Genomic DNA, 17,169 nt, shown 5'->3' with positions numbered 1-17,169 from the left:
GTGTGACAAGGAGAGAAATGGAACATATCTAAACAGACTTCAGCCAAACCCGCACAGTTTAGAAGTGAACTGAACTGGACTGGGAGTCACAGCAGAGTAGACAAAGCAAGAAGAAAAGATGAGTGAATTTGAAGACTTCAATAGAAACTATCCAAAAAGAAATACAAAAAATAAATAGCTGTAGGACAACGCCCAGCAGCCTAACATATGTGTAATGGGAATTCCAGGAGGTGAGGAGAGGCAAGTTGAGATAGGAAAACATATTGAAAGAAACAATGGCTGAAATTTTTGTTTATTCAACAAAATATATACGAAGTATCTGCTGTGTACCTGGAGCTGGATGTAGGATGGTGAGAGTTACAAATGCCACCGCCAGAACTTAGGTCTGGCAGGAAAGTCAAACAGGTATGTAAGCAGTGTGATAAATGCTACCTGGCCCATGTTGATGGAGGCCACTCCTTCCCACTTGAGCCACTCTTTGATGTTGGTTTCCATGGCACCATCCTTTTTAGGTCCTATTCTCCTCCTAATTCTGACCATGTCTTAACACCCTTACTACTGGCCTGTTCTTCCTCCACCTGTGCCAGGAGTTGCGTGTGTTCCCCCTGCTTATTTCCTTGGCCTTCTTCCCAATCTATATCTCAAGTTTCCTTCAGGAGCTCATTCATGTCCATGGTTTCATTTATCTACTATGGGCTGATACTTCCAAATCTGTATCTTCAGCCCAGATTTTTTTCCCCTAAATTTCAGGCTTGCATTATCTACTGAACAGCTTCACTTGGAGGTTCCCAAGTGCTCCAAAGTAAACAGTCTCAAGTGAAATCATTTATCCTAAATGTGCTGTCTTCTGCACCCAACTTAGTAAATGGTATCCAGTCATTATTGCCTTAAACCTGGGCATCATCCTTGGTGTCTTTCTCCTTCAAACCGCACATGTAGCTGGTCGCCAAATCTTGTCGATTTGTTCCCCTGCATTTCTCAAGTCGGTGTCCTTGTTATCCCAACAGCCCATGCTTTAATTCAATTCTATCATTTCTCTTTTGAATACATTAGTCATATCTCCCTGCTTCTGGTCTTGATTTCTTTCAATCAGGTCCATACAGCAAAAAAAGTGATCTTTCTGAAGTACAATCCGATCCAATTATGTTACTTTCTGTTTGCCTTTTGATAGTTCTGCATAGACTTAGATAAAACTCAATCTCCCTCTCATGCTCCACAATGCCTTATCCTGCCAGCCTCACCTCTCTTTTCATACTGAATTACTTGGTTCTCCCAACGACCTCTGGCATCTCATCTATCACAGTCTTCGCACGTGCTTCTCCCGGATCTTGCCCCCTCCTGCTGATGACTCCTGTAGTGCTCAGATCCGACACCGCTTCCCTGACAGTCAGCTTTTCTAAACTGGGATTAGATGCCCCTCCTCGGTACACCGTAAAATATTCCATATGTATTCTTATGAAGCATTCATCTTGATTTCTAAAAAGTATTTGTTTTTCCCCATTGCTAGATTGTGAATGCCTCCCAACCCTTTCTATGCTATCCTCCTTCCTTGCTTAGTTTTTCTGCAGGTATTCATCACTACCTGGCATACAATATATTTTACTCATTTGTCTGTCTCTCTACCCCAATAACAATGCAAGCTACTTGGAGGTGGAGACTTTGGTCTGTTTCATGCAGTATCCTGGACACCTATACCAGCACCTGACACGTAGTTAGCACTTAATAGTCATTCGTTATATAAACACATAAATCTTTGTCCTGGGCACTTACAGCAATCTAGCACATGGTACTCGTTAAACTCGGCTGCAACCTTGTTTCTTCATTTGTCTCCTTTTCAAGGGAAGATTTTATGGGAACCCATTCCCTAATTAAGTTCTCAGGTCCTGGCATGATTTTAATCATGTTGTTAATTGTGGTAAAATATACATAACATTGAGCAGTTTAACCATTTTAAAGTGTGCGGTTCAGTGGCTTTAGGTACATTCGCACTGGTGTGCAATCCTTCACCCCACTATCCTTCTCCAGAACTTTTTCATCACCCTCATCTGAAACTTGGTACCCATTGAACACTAATTCTTTATCCCCCCCCCCCAGCTGTGGTAACTACCATTACCCTTTCTGTGTCTATAAATTCAGCTACTCTAGATACCTCATACAAGAAGAATGATACAGTATTTGTCCTTTTGTGTCTGGCCTATCATATCTTCAAGGTGCATCCCTGTTGTAATGTTATCAGGATTTCCTTCCTTTTTAAGGCTAACACTCCACTGTATGTTTGTATTACACTTTGCTTATCCATTCACCCAAGGATGGGCATCTGAGTTGTTTCTACCCTTGGGCTTTTGTGAACTGTGCTGTTTGAGACTCTACTTTCACTCTTTTGGGTCTATACCCAGAAGTGGAGCTGCTGGATCATGTGGCAGTTCTGGGCTTAATTTATTTTAGGGACTGTGGTACTAGTTCCACAGCAGCCACACACTTTTGCATTCCCACCAGCAAGTTCAAGGGCTCCAATTTCTCCACATCCTTTGTTTTGTTTTATTATAGCCATCCTAATGGATGTGAGGTGATACCTAATTGTGGTTTTGATTTCATTTCACTAATGATTGTGGTGTTCGGTATCTCTTCCTGTGCTTATTGGCCATTCATATATCTTCTTTGGGGAAGTACCCATTCAAGTCCTGTGCCCATTTTTAATTGAGTTTATTGGGATCACCTTGGTTAATAAAGTTATATAAGTATTAGGTGTACAATTCTATAATAATAAATAATCTGTGTTATTACAGTCTGGATATTGTATTGTGAGTTCAGTACCCGAAGTCAAGACTCCATCTATCACCCCTGTGCCCATTTAAAAATTGCGTTAGTTGTTTTCTTGAGTTCTAGGGTTAATGGTTTCATTATATGTTTATAATTGATTATGAAGTTTAGTTTGGCTGGATGTAAAATATTTAGCATGCATTTTCTTTCTTTAGATATTTTAAATATGTTATGCCATTGTCTTTCAGTATAAACTATTGCTATCAAAAAATTGATGACAATCTAATGTCACTTCATTTAGAAATGACTTTTTTTCCCTTTTGATTAGATACCCAAAGGATTTTTTTCTTTATTGTCCAAGAGGCTTAATAAAATGTTTTGATATTAGCTGTTCTGGGTTTACTTTTAAGCTAGATATATAGCATGACATCACAATATACGAGGTCTCTCCAGAAGGTATTCAGCCAAGTCATATGAAAAATAGAGACATTTATTAAAGAAAATACAAGATACAAGAAAAATTGTATATAGGACAATGACACCTCAGACCCCTTCAAATTAGGCAACTTGGGACATCACACAGTTCTCCCAATCGCCATTAGTTGCCCCATCATAATTTCCTGAATCTCATCACCTGAAATCTCTTCCCTTTCAAAGGTGGTTTTAGTTTTGGGAAAAGCCAGACATCACAGGGCACCAAATCTGGGCCATAGAGGGGCTGAGTGACCTGGGTGAAATGATGTTTCATCAAAAATCTTGCATGAGACATGATGCATGAACAGGTGCATTGTCATAATGAAGTTGCCAACCACTAGTTGCCCCTAGCTGTGGCCTTCTGAATCATCCAAATAGTTTCCATGAAGGAATGTTCACATTTAATGCAAAATTTGAAGCATGCTCTTTGCTCTCCTCGCTCAGTCATTTTGAATGTGACAGCCACACAGTACACGTGCTCACTCAACTGGCATCTCCTGCCCCCACTGACTAGTACAGCAAGGTTGTCATTGCTCACACATGCTCGTCCAGTCCACTCTCCTTGGCCGCCAGGAGTCACGCAAACCATTCTCGTTATATTAACAATGGCCTTAAGCAGGATAACTAGTGGCAAGTTGCAGCTGATGGAAAATATTGACCTTGATTTGGGAAGATAGTTTATTTACTGGAAGAATTTTAGAAACTAGCTAACAAGTAGGTGGCTTTAGTAGCCATCCTTTTGTTTATTAGTCTTATCAACAAGAAAGGTAAGAGTGAATGTTTTCGAAAAGATGTCTTGGCACCATTGAAGCAGCTATTAAAGAATTAAATTGTGGGAATTTAAGCTCTTTATGGATCCTGGAACTCAAGCTTGTTTTTGTGAAGCACTTGATCAGAAACAAAAGTTTCACTAAGTGTTATGTTGTCTGGGCACTTTTCAAGCGCACATGGACACAATTTATTCTCTTCCAGGAGCCATGCTCTGGTTCAGATATAAAAGTTTCACAGAAAAGCTCTGCGGGGTATGTGTAAAAGAAAACATTTAAAATTGTATTATAATTGCAACAGACTATAAAGATATAGATTTAGTCATTGTTTATCCTTGGGTCATTTTTGGAAGATTTTAAAAACAAAAAAGTTTAAGGAAAAAGTTCTGGAAATCTTGAGTGTGGCTTACCATCCAATTTGTCTTCATATCCAAGAAGAAAATTATACATTTTAAATCAAAGTAAGTTCAGGACATTTTGGTATTTTAGAGGCAGCCATGTCTGTAGCTGTTGCCATGGCGCCTACAAAATATCCTTCGGGCCCACCTTGGATTTCAGCCACAGCTGAGAGCTCCACTCAATCTCAGATTCACCTTTTGGTGACAGCAACCCGTCTCAAATAAGCGCCCCCTTTCTCCACTTTGTGACAAAGTGTCATTCCCAAGGCTATGGGAGCCCCCTGGGTCTATATACCAGTATGTCGCATAAATGTAGTGGAGTAATGCCTTCCACCGATGGGTCCATGACTAGTGGACAGATGATTCAGCCTCTGGTCCTTCTGGTAGACAACTCTGGGAAGGACTTGTTCGTTTCTGACATGGTGCCTGGTCCTGGAATCAAGTCCCAAGCTCCCCAATGGCAATCTGGATCACATACCCTTACGTTGTATTTTCTTCCCTATATCATTCTTCCTGTTCTCTCACTCCTGCTTCCTGGAATTAGGTCATAAATAAACTACTTGCTTTCAAGTATTTGTCTCAAGGTTCTTTTTAGGAGGAACATAACAAAGGACTTTTGTATGAGAATGTCCCTGGTAAGCAGACCCCTAGGATGGGGTCCTGGAACTGGATCACTTCCCTTATTTGTTGCTAAGATGAGCAGGATGGTGGTCATGCCTGGTGTGTATTACGGTTCCTAAGAATCTCCTGGGGGAGGCAATGGGTTATGTAGAAGCTGTGTCACTAGAATTATTTGGGGTTAGAGGATTGTGGAACTAGCTAGCATCTGTTAATTGCCTTGGAGGACTTGAACAAATAACTGACTCAGATCAGCCAACGATCATCTTAGGGTGTGCCGAAAGCCAAAAGGCTACGCTGGCAGTCTATACAGAGACCATTACCTCCTTGGCCACAGCACAGCTCTGCGCCCAGCAGAAACTGAAAATCTGACCATATGTGACATCAAATGATTAACTGGAGTTGCACATCATGAGCAGGGTGTTATCAGTTTCACCAAATCAAAAGGAGACAGTAGCGATCCATCATCTGTTGGAAGTAATACATTTGGGATCAAGCCTGAGTAAGTCTAGAGTGTACATGTAAGTTTTATGGACAAATGGCCTAGATTCCAAATCATTTGCCTCATTTGCACTTGTGCATCTTAGTCAACTACTTCTATGACTTCATGGGGGGATTCCCTATGGTTAGTTGCTTCAGTTACTTATCGATAGGCTAACGCTATACAATAAAAACCAAAAAATCTTTAGGAGAATCAACAATGAGCATTTATTACTCACACACCTAGGGCCAGCTGGAAATTCACTAGACAGATTTTCTGATCTTGGCTGGACCTGCTCATGTCTTGGGATTGGCTGCTGAGCGACCGAAACACCACATCTCTCATTCTCCATCAGACTATTCCAATCAGGTTCTATGTCAGTGGCAGAGGCAGAAGAGAAGGCAAGACCAATCACCCAAGTATTTTTCAAGTCTCTGCTTGGACCAGATTTATTGACTTTCTGTTGACCCAGAGGAAATCACTTGGCTAAGCTCAGAGCCAAAAGGTGAGGCAGAATGTTGCACCCAGGATGAGAAGGCAATGCAAGATTCTATGGCACAGGACATGGAAGACAGGGAGAAGTGAAGGACTGAAACTATGTGTGCAATATTATTATACCTGGTGACAGAGAAGGAAAAAGTGGTCCTTGTGAATTGGATGAACCAGCCAGCTATGCTGGACATGTTGGTGTGGGCCAGACATGGCTGGCTTATACATTATAGCCTCTCTCAGAGGTAGACCTAAGGATTGGCAGTGAAAGAAAAATCTTTCTGATGGACAGAGCCTCAAACAGTGCACTTGATAAGTGAACAATGATGGAGAAGGAGATAGCCTGAGTTAAGAATACACACAATCTTCTTATCATGGCAAAGTGTACCGACTTTTGTATCATGGACTCTCAATACAAGAGCACTCCCCCGAAGAGGCAAAGAGTAGGTGGTCAGAGTGATCCCTTCCGGTTTCAGCCTGTCCCTGACTACTCCAGGCCTAAACAACACGCCCACGAATGGAGTAATGGTGGTGGCAGACATGTTGGCTAATTATGGGCCCAACAGCTTGGGCTTTCTCTCAGTAGAGGTCATCTAGTTACTGCCACTGCCAAACACATGATCAGCAGCAGAGACCCAATGTTTGGTGCCATTCCTTCAGATTAACCAGCCACTTGGTAGCAAGTTGTTGGTATTAATTTCCTTCTACCTCAGAAGAAGAAGCAATTCTTTCCTATTGTAACTAATATGTACTCTTCCATGGGCTTGCCCTAGTACTTGGCCATCATTACTGTCTGATAGTCTATGGAATGTCTATTACTAACACGGTATCTGGGATTACATTGTCTCAGATCAAGGAACTATTTTGTAGCAAGTGAAGAATGACATAAATGATTTGATCCGTGGTCCCACCATATACACTATTTGTCCAGAAGCACTCAGTCTAACAGAACAATGAAACGTCCTGTTACACAGAGTCACCTTAGGTACCGGCTCAGAGACATCGTACAGGGCTGGGGTGCTGCTTTCTAGGATGTGATACATACACCACACCAAAGGTCACCATATCATGCCATGTCCCCAACTACTAGGATCCACGAGCCCAGTAACCAAAAGGCTATTGCTGCCAAATGGTCCCATTGGACTGCTCATGTCTATGGGACAACAGGCAAAAAAAAAAGAGTTAATATGCTGGCTGACATGAGCTAGAATTGTGACTACAAGATGGAGGATATGTCTGGAACTCAGGTAATTTGGGCACGTCTGACGCTTCCAGGCTTGGTGTGCACAGCAGACAATTGTGATGATCATAGGCTAAAAAGGGCCAAGTCACCAAGGTCCCAGATCCCTGAAGGGATGGAGGTCTGGGTCACTACACCAGGCAATCAAACTAGAATTTCTGGCAGAGAGCAAGGAAAATTTCCAATGGGTGGCGGCGGTGATGATGAATGTGAGTTTTGGCTTTGGGTTCAGCTGTAGCAACAGGAAATGTAGTTTGTCTCATTAATCCTCCTGTGTAGTTTTATACACTGGCTGGCCATCACCTTACAGACTTGGTGATGAAGTGGACTTAATATGGGACTCAAGCAGTTCTGAACAGGCAAGGGTAAACAACAGCAAATACCTCTGGCTCCACAACACGTCCCTTGTCGACTTCTGAGATTAGCCACAGCTGCACTAGACAGTTCTGAGCTCAGATTTTTCCTTCTTTTGCTGGTGAAATCCCATAGGTGTGGGCCATACATCTTTCTGCTTTCTGTTCCAAGTCCTTTTTCAACACTGGGGAAGCCTCCACTTTCTCATACAAAAGCAGAGTCCGGAAGTGCAGGGGTAGTTAATGCTTCTGGAGGTCACTCTCAACTAATGGGGCATGGAACTGGTCCATAAATGATCCCATCTGTATTGGGAGGACAATGTAGGGAGCATTCTTTAAGCTTCTCAGGAGGGCTTGGAGCACATCAGCCCCAAATGGCAAATGATAATACACCTTTGAGTGGATTTCCCGCCCCCTCTTAATCTCTGTTCTTTCACTTTTGCTTCTTGAGTCACTGCACAAATGACCTACATACATCTAAGTCCTTTTCTCAGGGTCTACTTTCAGGTAGCCTATACTAAAATAAGAACCATTCATCAAGTGCATTTATATATCTTTCCATGTAAGTATAGTTGGCTCTCCGTATCTGCAGATTCAGCATTTGTGAATTCAACCAACAGTGGCCTGAAAATATGTCTTTTTAATTTACACTGTTGCTGAGGTGTACTATGTAGTTAGGGTTATGACAGCTGGGTCTGTACTGAGTATAAAGACTTTTTGTCTTGTCATTATTCCCTAAACAAAATAAATACTACTTACCTAACATTTACATTTTGTTTGGTATTATTGAGTAATCTAGGGATGATTCAAAGTATATGGAAAGATGTGTGCACGTTACTGGCAAGTATTGTCACTTTATATAAAGGGCTTGAGCATCCACAGCTTCTGGTACCTGCAGGGCTTCCTGGAGCCAACCTCCCATGGATGCTGAGGGTCAACTGTATTTTAGAAATTTTCTAGATTGTGTGCAAATAATTATTCATGAAGAATTATTTGCAAGGTGAGGTGAGAACATTTTAAACCTGTGCAGACTGAATATATTTTTTCCTGTGTAGGCAACAAAAAAGCTGATGACAATGATGGTTCTCACTCTAAACTACAATGAAATTACCTTCTATTCAATTTCTATCTAATAATAAATAAGAATGTCTAGCTTTGATAGTGTAATAATATCTAAAGGCCAAGTGGTGAAAAGCTCTATAAGTTAATAAATACTACCAGTAAGTTCCATAGCCTTACTTTTATGATATACAAACTTTAAGTTGCCATGGAAAACTTCAATCCAATATTATTTTCTGCCAGAAATTTCTTTTAACAAGTTGTATGATACAAATGCACATACTTTTGTTGCTAAAATATTCATTGAAAACTGAATAACTGTCTGAGCCAAGTTCACTTTTTTCATCTAGATTTTTGATCACTAACCTCACACTGACTTTATATTAAATGCTCACTGCATCCCTGCAATTTTCTATTCTTAGTATTTATAGCATTAATTGAACTTTTTTAGGCTACTTTATTTTTCAGTTCAGGGATCTTTATTTTAAGACATATTGTGAGGTTATAAGTGGTTTATTATTATTACTTTTACACAGAGAAAGCTTGGTGGTGACTATTTGGCTATTTGTTGTTTCTGTGAAGAAGAGTTCAAGTTCAGGTTGTTTCCAATAGGATGTAAATTTATGCCTTTATGTGTATATGTAATGGTTATCAAAATTAAACTTAGTCACTAAAAGAAGATTCACTATCTGAGCTTTCTTCTGTATTTTTTCCACCTTCTCCATTAGGCACTGGAGCATCTGGCCTTCTGAAAGAGAAGGAAAAAAAATTTTAAGGTTTTTCCAGTTGAAAAAAGCACTTGCTAACTATAAATTAGGTTCGTCCTAGAATATTGCTGCTAATAAATCTGCCAAGTCTACACCCTTAACAAAGCGAGACTCCCACTCTCCACCACAGCTTTCGTCTCTCTGGCGTCTCCGGCACCATGGGGATTAAGTACTATTCCTGTACGGGCCGTGGCACTGCCTTTTCCTGCCAGTCCTTACACAGTGTGCTACTTCAGCACTTTATGGTTCTCATTACCATGGAGATCCGACTATAGACAGAGATGCGATCTGGGGAGGCTGGCATAACCAGGGCTAAACCCATGCAGCCTCCAAGTGTCCTGAACTACAGAGAAAGAAAAGCTAGCAGTGGAAAGAAGAGGAAAATCTTCATGTTCAGGAAAGATGCAGGGAGAAATTTTATAATGGAAGAGTGTTCAGGAATGGTTATAAAGAAACACAGGCAATATAGAAATGTTCTACTGGTGAAGATTGTTCATATATGTTGAATATTTTCACTTATATGTTTTATCTTCAGAAAATAAATATAAAAGTATGAGTTGGTAAAAACAGTGTCTCAAAGATTCACTAGGCACTATAAGGAAATTGGAGAATGGTTAAGCTTCAACTTTGCATGGCTGTGCTATAATAAACCAAAATAAAAAGTTAATATAGTCATTAAAACAGGCAAGTAGATGGACACTTGTGAAGGGGTTTGGGATGTGAGTAGGAGTTTGCTAGAAACAACAAATGTGGGAATAAGCGGGGGTGGGATACTGGGTAAAGGAGAAAACATGGGGAGGGTATGAGGCTGCACATTCGGAAACTAGAGCATGAGGCACACTGCGGTAGAGGAGCAGATGAGACTAGGTCATTTTTGGCAGGAGTAACATGTGAAGGATGGGGAAAAGTTATATAAAATACAAGTTTTCACCGAAATTGCACAACTAAGTTTGGAATTCTCAAGTAGTCATTTATTTTACATTTACATTGTGATGTAATCATCACCACCATCTCCAGAACTCTTTCCATCTTGCAAAACTGAAACTCTATACCCATTAAACAATAACTCTCCAGCCTCCCTTTCTCCCCAGCCTTTGGCAACCACTATTCTACTTTCTGTCTTTGAATTTGACTATTGTAAGTGGAATCATAGAGTACTTGTCATTTTGTGACTGGTTTATTTCATTTCTTATAATGATGGCCTTCTAAGTTCATCCATGTTATATAGCACATATCAGAATTTCCTTCCTTTTTAATGCTAAATAATGGCTCACTGTGGGCATATGTTATATTTGGTTTAATCATTCATCGGTAGATGGGTATCTGGGTTGTTTCCACCTTTGGGCTACTGTGAATAATGCCGCCATGAACAAGAATGTTCAACTACAGCGTGCCACAAAAGTAGGCTTATAGTTGTTCATACGGAAAATAATACAAAAATTAGTAATAACACAAGAATAAATTCTATGTTTTGCATACTCACAACTGCAAACCCATTTTTACCTGCCCCCCGCCTGCACATGTCTGAGTCCTTGCTTTCACTTTTTGAAGGTAGATGCCCAGAAGCAGGATTGCGGAATTGCACGGTAGCCCTAGGATGAACTTTTCTGAGGAACTGCCATACAGTTTCCCATAGTGGCTGTATCATTTACACACACACAAGTGTTCCAGTTTCTTCATATCCTTGCCAATACTTATTATTGTCTACCTTTATTCATTTTTTAAATTTGAGATAAATTGACATAATATTGTATTAGTTTTAGACATAGAACATGTTTTATTTGCATATACTGCAGAATGATCACACAATAAGCCTAGTTGATATCCATCACCATATATAGCTTCAAAAGATTTTTCCTTGTTATGAGAATTTTTAAGAACTATCTCTCTTAGCAACTTTCAACTATACCTAGAGTATTATTAACTATAATCGCCATGCTATACACTGCATTCCCATGATTTGTTTTACAGCTGAAGTTTAGCCATAGGCAGACCACAACTGCTTTTTAACACCACCTTTTTGATATTTTTGTCTCTCTCTCTTGAGATCAAGGTCTTCAACACTGAACCAATCACGTTTCTGACATTTTTTCCTGTACTCTATTTTTTAGCAAGTATGCCTGCCAATGGGTAAGGATTGGCAAGTAAATTGAATGGGAACTCAGCTCAGTCAGAACTAAAACGATGGGACCAACACAAAACCTACCTTTAGAATTGTCCAGTTGGGGAACTGAGGCTATTTTATCCTCAGTCAGCCCAAACCCAACCTTTGATCCCTTGCGCTGCTGCTAGCAGGAGGCAAAGGTCAGTGGCAGATAAGGAATTCCCTTACAGAGAAGGGAAGTCTGTTGGACAGGACTTGAATATAATTAACAGAAAGTTTTCTTGCTTTTCATTATCCCTTTAGTTAACAGTAATGAATTGCCTCTTGTCTCAGTAACAAGCAGGCTGAGGTATTTACTTTCATTTCTGAAAACCGTAAGATTGGTCTGGGGGATTCCAAAGTCTGGGGGAAAGGAATAAAGCTTTTGAATAGATACCTCCAGGGCAAATGCTGGAGGTATCTGTCAAACTGAGCTGGTTCTGTTCAGTCTGCACAGTAACTTGAACTCAATTATATGCTTCCTTTAGCCAAATCAATATGCTGCAAACTCCCCTTCTATTAATATTGGATATGACTAGTTGAATTTCAATTTCAAAAGTCTATTCATTACTACAACATTTAAAATACAGACTTTTTCAGTTTAAGAAAACAATATAATTCAGAAGGATAACTACTCTGTGTATGTTAAATATGTCTTTGTTGAAAACACAGTGGTTACCTACAACCACAGGATCATAAACCAGTTTTGATCCAAAAGCCTGGTAAACCCAATTGTTTAGAACTTGGGGCATCTTCTTCCATTAAACCATTTCTAAACCACCACTGACATTTACTGAACATTTACTGCTTGTCCAGAACTGTGCTAAGTGCTTATTTTTTTCTTAATCCGAACAATTCTATGATGGATGAACTCTTCCTCATCATTAAAAATTTCCCATTTTACTGATAAGGAAACTGATGCAGAGAGAAATTAGGTAATTAGTCCAAGGTCATTTAGCTAGAAAGTCGCAGGGCAGAATCTGAACCTAAGCAAGCTGATCATTTCTAAAATATGCCTTAGCCTGTGCCTTAACCATTATGGATTTCATCTCTTGCTGATGGGGAAGTCCAGAGGCTAATCTCTGTCTGCATCCTATACTAAAAATATTAATTACTGTGTAATCATAGTAATCTTAGTTCTGGGATGTAAATCTAAATACAGAAAAGGATATGAAAGAAACTTTTTCTTTCCCCTGGTAAGAAAATCTAAGCACTGATTGATAGAATTTATAAGGTGTACTTCATTTCTTCTGTATTTCTGAATACAAAAGTAAAACAGATTAAAATTTTCCATTTTCTTTTCCTTTAAACTCTTTTGAGTATAATGGTTACAAAGGTACTCTCTCACATATATTTTTTTATTTCAGTGGAATTGAAAACTAATTTTTATAAGCTAAACAGAATTCTTGGTTATACAGAACTATTTTAAAAAACTTGGACTTAAAAAAAGTAATTACTTAGAAGTAGCAAACAAATACTATTTATTTGGTTATTATTAAGCATTTTCTCCAATTTCACAGACTTCCTAAAATTCAATGACAGTCATTTTTTTTAGGAAAAGAGCCAGGTTCTCTTCTTCTTTAGTATGTAAACTGTTTTAGTTTAAAACTGTATACTCTTAGCTACTAACATTTTATGTAATCAAATTACAATGTATTTTCTGATCAGTATTTATTTCTATATTAGCCTCCGCTTTGCTCTTTGCTCAGCGCAGATAGATTTAGACTATTTTTTCTAAAAGTTATGAGTCTGTCTTGGTAGTTAAGACTAATAAAAAAGTAGTTTATACTTTAAAAGAAAAAAGAAAACAGAACAATCTTTTACTGAAAGTTCTTGGCTGAGGCTTAACATGTACCTAAGATTCTAAATAAAAGTACACTCTTTGCTTGGGTGGCACATTTTCTTCTCCTTCATCAGCTGAGACCTTTCCTCCAAAGTGCAGCTCCTTAACTTTTAAGTAAACATGGTCCCTGAAGTGCCAGAATTCCTTTTTAACAAGGCAGTTCATTCCACCCATCATATCTAGCTAAATGTCGTTGGAGCTGGTCTGCTGGTAGCAGTGCTGATTGGTTACGGTGAGTCACCCCAATTCCAACCAGTGCCCCTTGTGACCAATGGCCTGGGCTCATGAGGTAATGTAATGGGTCAGAATTCCGGCTCCAGGCTGTGGTTGAGGAGCAGTGTTCGTGTAAGACGATGTTTTTGCTGTTACTGGAATTCTACCCTAAAACTTGGCACCACCTTGGAACCAAATGTTTCTTAACATTTACAGACAATGACATACCCTTCAACTTGCTAAGTGAGATATATCAAGGAAGGATGGGGGGGCGGGGAAGGTCTGGGGAGTTCTCCCCTCAGAAGTCACCATGGACTTCTCAGGGTAAGGGCACCTAAATGAAGTCTTGAAGAATATGAAATTAGCCAAGCCAGTAAGATGGGGGAAGGAAGTTCCATGCAGAAGAAAGCAAACATTCAAAGGCACCAGAAGGGTATAGGAAAATGATACATTCAGAGAAGATGCCCTAGTTTGTCAAGCTGCACAAGAGAGGTGGTTATGGGAGAGTGGCAAGAAAAGAAGCTTGAGAGACAATCTGGTCTTGATGAGAAAAGCATTTCAATGCAATTCTGTATGTCGGACTACATGCTGAAGGTAGTGAAGAGTCAAAAAGATTTGAAGCAAGAATGAAGTATGAACAGAAACACTCAGGCTTTAGTGACACAGTAAAAGAGAAGAGGAAACCAATCAGGAGCTATTATAATAATTCAGGTGAGAAGAGGTGAGAGTTTGAACTAAACAGCAATGAGTATGGAGGCATGTGGTCAGATATAAAGGATTTTAATGAGACAATGATGTAGTAGGGGGTAGAGAAGAGGGCACAATCAAGGAAGACTTTCAAGTTGCCAGTGAGGGTAGTTGGTTAAGTAAAGGATTATGAAGTAGGTTTAGTTTGGGCAAGGGATAAAATGAAGCCAATAGGTGGTAAAGGAATTGTACATCCAGAATATGTTGATTCTTATAGGACTGTTAGTTTTCCATTTGTTACTTTTTCTCTAGAGAAAAAAAGCAGCATTTTAAAGGACCTTTTAGCTTTGTTACTATAGAGGTCTACTGTGTATTTCCAGAAGCAAAAAAGAGGTCACGGTCAAGGTTAAATATAGTTATAACATACATTATTACAAGTGGTACCAAAATGGATTGGACCCACATGTTCAACTCACATTAAACTACATGTCACAGTCCATCTCCATTTGAAGTTTTGCGTCAGAAGGAACTTCCAGAACAAATGCCTAATATCCTGGAGATGCTTTAGTTTAAATCTCCAACCTGCGCCACTGCACTTTAACTGTCTGCTCCTTGGATATACCTCCAATACTAAATGTAGATACGTGTTGGAAATCTGTTCTTGCAGCCTTTTAAAAAGTTCTTAGATTTCATATTTTAGAAGATATGAGAAAAAGACTGTTCTAATGGCGTTTCACCTCTAAAATGTACACATTTTCTTGAAGGGCTGAGAGCCAAGAAAAATTCTGAAGTAGTATACTGCTAGTAGAAAGTGAATGCCTGGATAACACAGCTCAATGCACTGGGGTGAACTAAGATCCCAGAGTGGAAAGACTCTTACAAGTATCTAGATACTTGCAAAACAGACGAGCTCTGAATAGTCTGTTATGATACATATTTATCCAAGATGAGCTTTGTAGGCAGGTTTGCTTGGATGGAATAAATTACTGTCAAATTTCTGAGCCATAAGTTTTCAACACTTCTAAAAAATATTTTATAAAACCCATAAAAACTGATATCTAGGTGTCCATAATAACCATTCATGTAGATCTAGAGAGACTGTGCCCTACTTATTTCTTATTCTAGCTCAACTTTGATCTTGGTGGAGGACATTTCCTGTATACTAAGGTATTAAACAAAAATCTGGTAGATAATTAAAAAAAAAGGAAAGACAAAAAAACCCTGCTTTTTGAGGATACTACTGCTGCGCAACAAAACTGCCACCAAATTCCATCTTTTATGGCCTGAGGGCTAGGAGGACTGGGCAAAGGGGGGAAAATGAGGACAACTGCGATAGGGTCAACAATACAAATAAAGTTAAAAATATTCAATCTCTTTTGGATTTATTCATCACTGGTCTATCGCACCTTCCCTTAAATGTACAAAGACTGGTTTTAGTAGCATAGGACAGATTTTAATTTTTTTTTGTTTCATTTTTGTAACATAGCAGAGACATTACTTATGAAGGTGATTCACTCAACTTTAAAACACTATACAGGAAAAATAGTGTTTTTGAAATCTTTTTAATATAATTGATAAATTCAACATCTTGACAAATTACTTACTCAAGAAGATTTGGGTCTAGTCCTTCTGATATCATTTTGTTTCTTATTGCCATCAATGGAACACCCTAAGCAAAAAAAACCACAATATAATAATTCAATTATTAAAAATGCCTCCATAGAAACAGAAAAATAAATCGATGGAACAGAAATGAGAGCCTCAAAATAAAACCCAAGCATACATGGTTGACTAATACTTGACAGAGGAGCCAAGACTACTCAATAAAGACAGTTTCTTCAATAAATAGTGCTGGGAAAGTACTGACTATTCACATGTAAAAGAAGAAAACTAGACCTCATCTTTCGTCACAAACATTACCTTGAAATGGATTTAAGACTAAAATGTAAGCCATGAAACCATGAAACTCCTAGCGAAAACATGTGAAAAAGCCTCTTGACATGGTTCTTGGTAATGATTTTACAGAAAGCACAGCTAAAGCACAAGCAATGGAATAAAAAGCAAACAGGTGGGACTACATTAATCTTACAAGGCTCTGCACAGCAAAAGAAGCCACCAACAAAGTGAAAGAAAACCTTACAGGGTGGAAAAATATTTGTAAATCATAAATCTGATAAGGGGTTAATATTCAAAATATATTGTAGAAGAAACGTGTATAGCTCAATAACAAGAAAACAAATAATCCAATTAAAAAATGGGCTAAGGATCTGACAGACATTTTTCCAAAGAAGACATTTAAATGGTCCACAGTTACATGAAAGATGCTCACCCTCACTAGTCATCAGGGAAATACAAATTGAAACCACAATGAGGCATCATCTAGCACCTTTTAGAATGGTCATCAACAAAAAGACAAGAGATAACAAATGCCAAAGCAGATGTGGAGAAAAGGGAAGCCTTGTGCACTGCTGGTGAAATCATAAATTGGTGTAGCCACTACGGGAAACAGTATGTAAGCCCTCAAAAAATTAAAAATAGAACTATCATATGATCCAGTAATTCCACTTCTGAGAAAAGAAACGAAAACATGAACTTGAACAGATACGTTATTTATAATAGCCGAGACATGGAGACAATCTAAGTGTCCCTTGATGGATGAATGGATAAAGATGGCATATGTATATATTTATAGATATAAATTTATAGATGTTATATCTATATAGATATAGATATTCAGCCACGAAAAATGAGAAAATCCCACCATGTGCAACAATATAGATAGGTCTTGAAGGCATTTATGCTAAGGAAATAAGTCAAAATAAGACATATACAGTATCATCTAACTTATACATGAAATTAAAGCAAAGCAAATCATAT

The 17,169-nt window shown here is 38.9% G+C and overlaps 1 protein-coding gene and 1 long non-coding RNA gene across 3 annotated transcripts in view; one reads left to right on the top strand and one right to left on the bottom strand.

The window, feature by feature from the left end:
- Positions 1–17,169, top strand: part of LOC128626845 (uncharacterized) — a 36,342-nt gene that overhangs the window by 1,168 nt on the left and 18,005 nt on the right. The window lies entirely within an intron of this gene.
- WASHC3 (WASH complex subunit 3) overlaps positions 3,316–17,169 on the bottom strand; it is a 45,098-nt gene continuing 31,244 nt past the window's right edge. The window contains exons 6-7 of one of the 2 annotated variants that reach the window (XM_037160347.2): positions 15,897–15,961; positions 3,316–9,387 (exon numbers count right to left, since the gene is read on the bottom strand). In XM_037160347.2, the coding sequence (XP_037016242.1) occupies positions 9,303–9,387; positions 15,897–15,961 (150 nt within the window). In that variant the 3' untranslated portion in view covers positions 3,316–9,302. The remainder of the gene's footprint in view (positions 9,388–15,896; positions 15,962–17,169) is intronic. The other variant, XM_037160346.2, reaches the window with a different exon arrangement.

The sequence above is a fragment of the Artibeus jamaicensis genome, unplaced genomic scaffold (genome assembly GCF_021234435.1).
Source record: "Artibeus jamaicensis isolate MK-2021 breed Jamaican fruit bat unplaced genomic scaffold, CSHL_Jam_final contig_233, whole genome shotgun sequence".
NCBI classification, from domain to species: Eukaryota; Metazoa; Chordata; class Mammalia; order Chiroptera; family Phyllostomidae; genus Artibeus; species Artibeus jamaicensis.
Note: the sequence above shows the minus strand (reverse complement) of the source record. Positions and strands in the feature narration are given on the sequence as shown.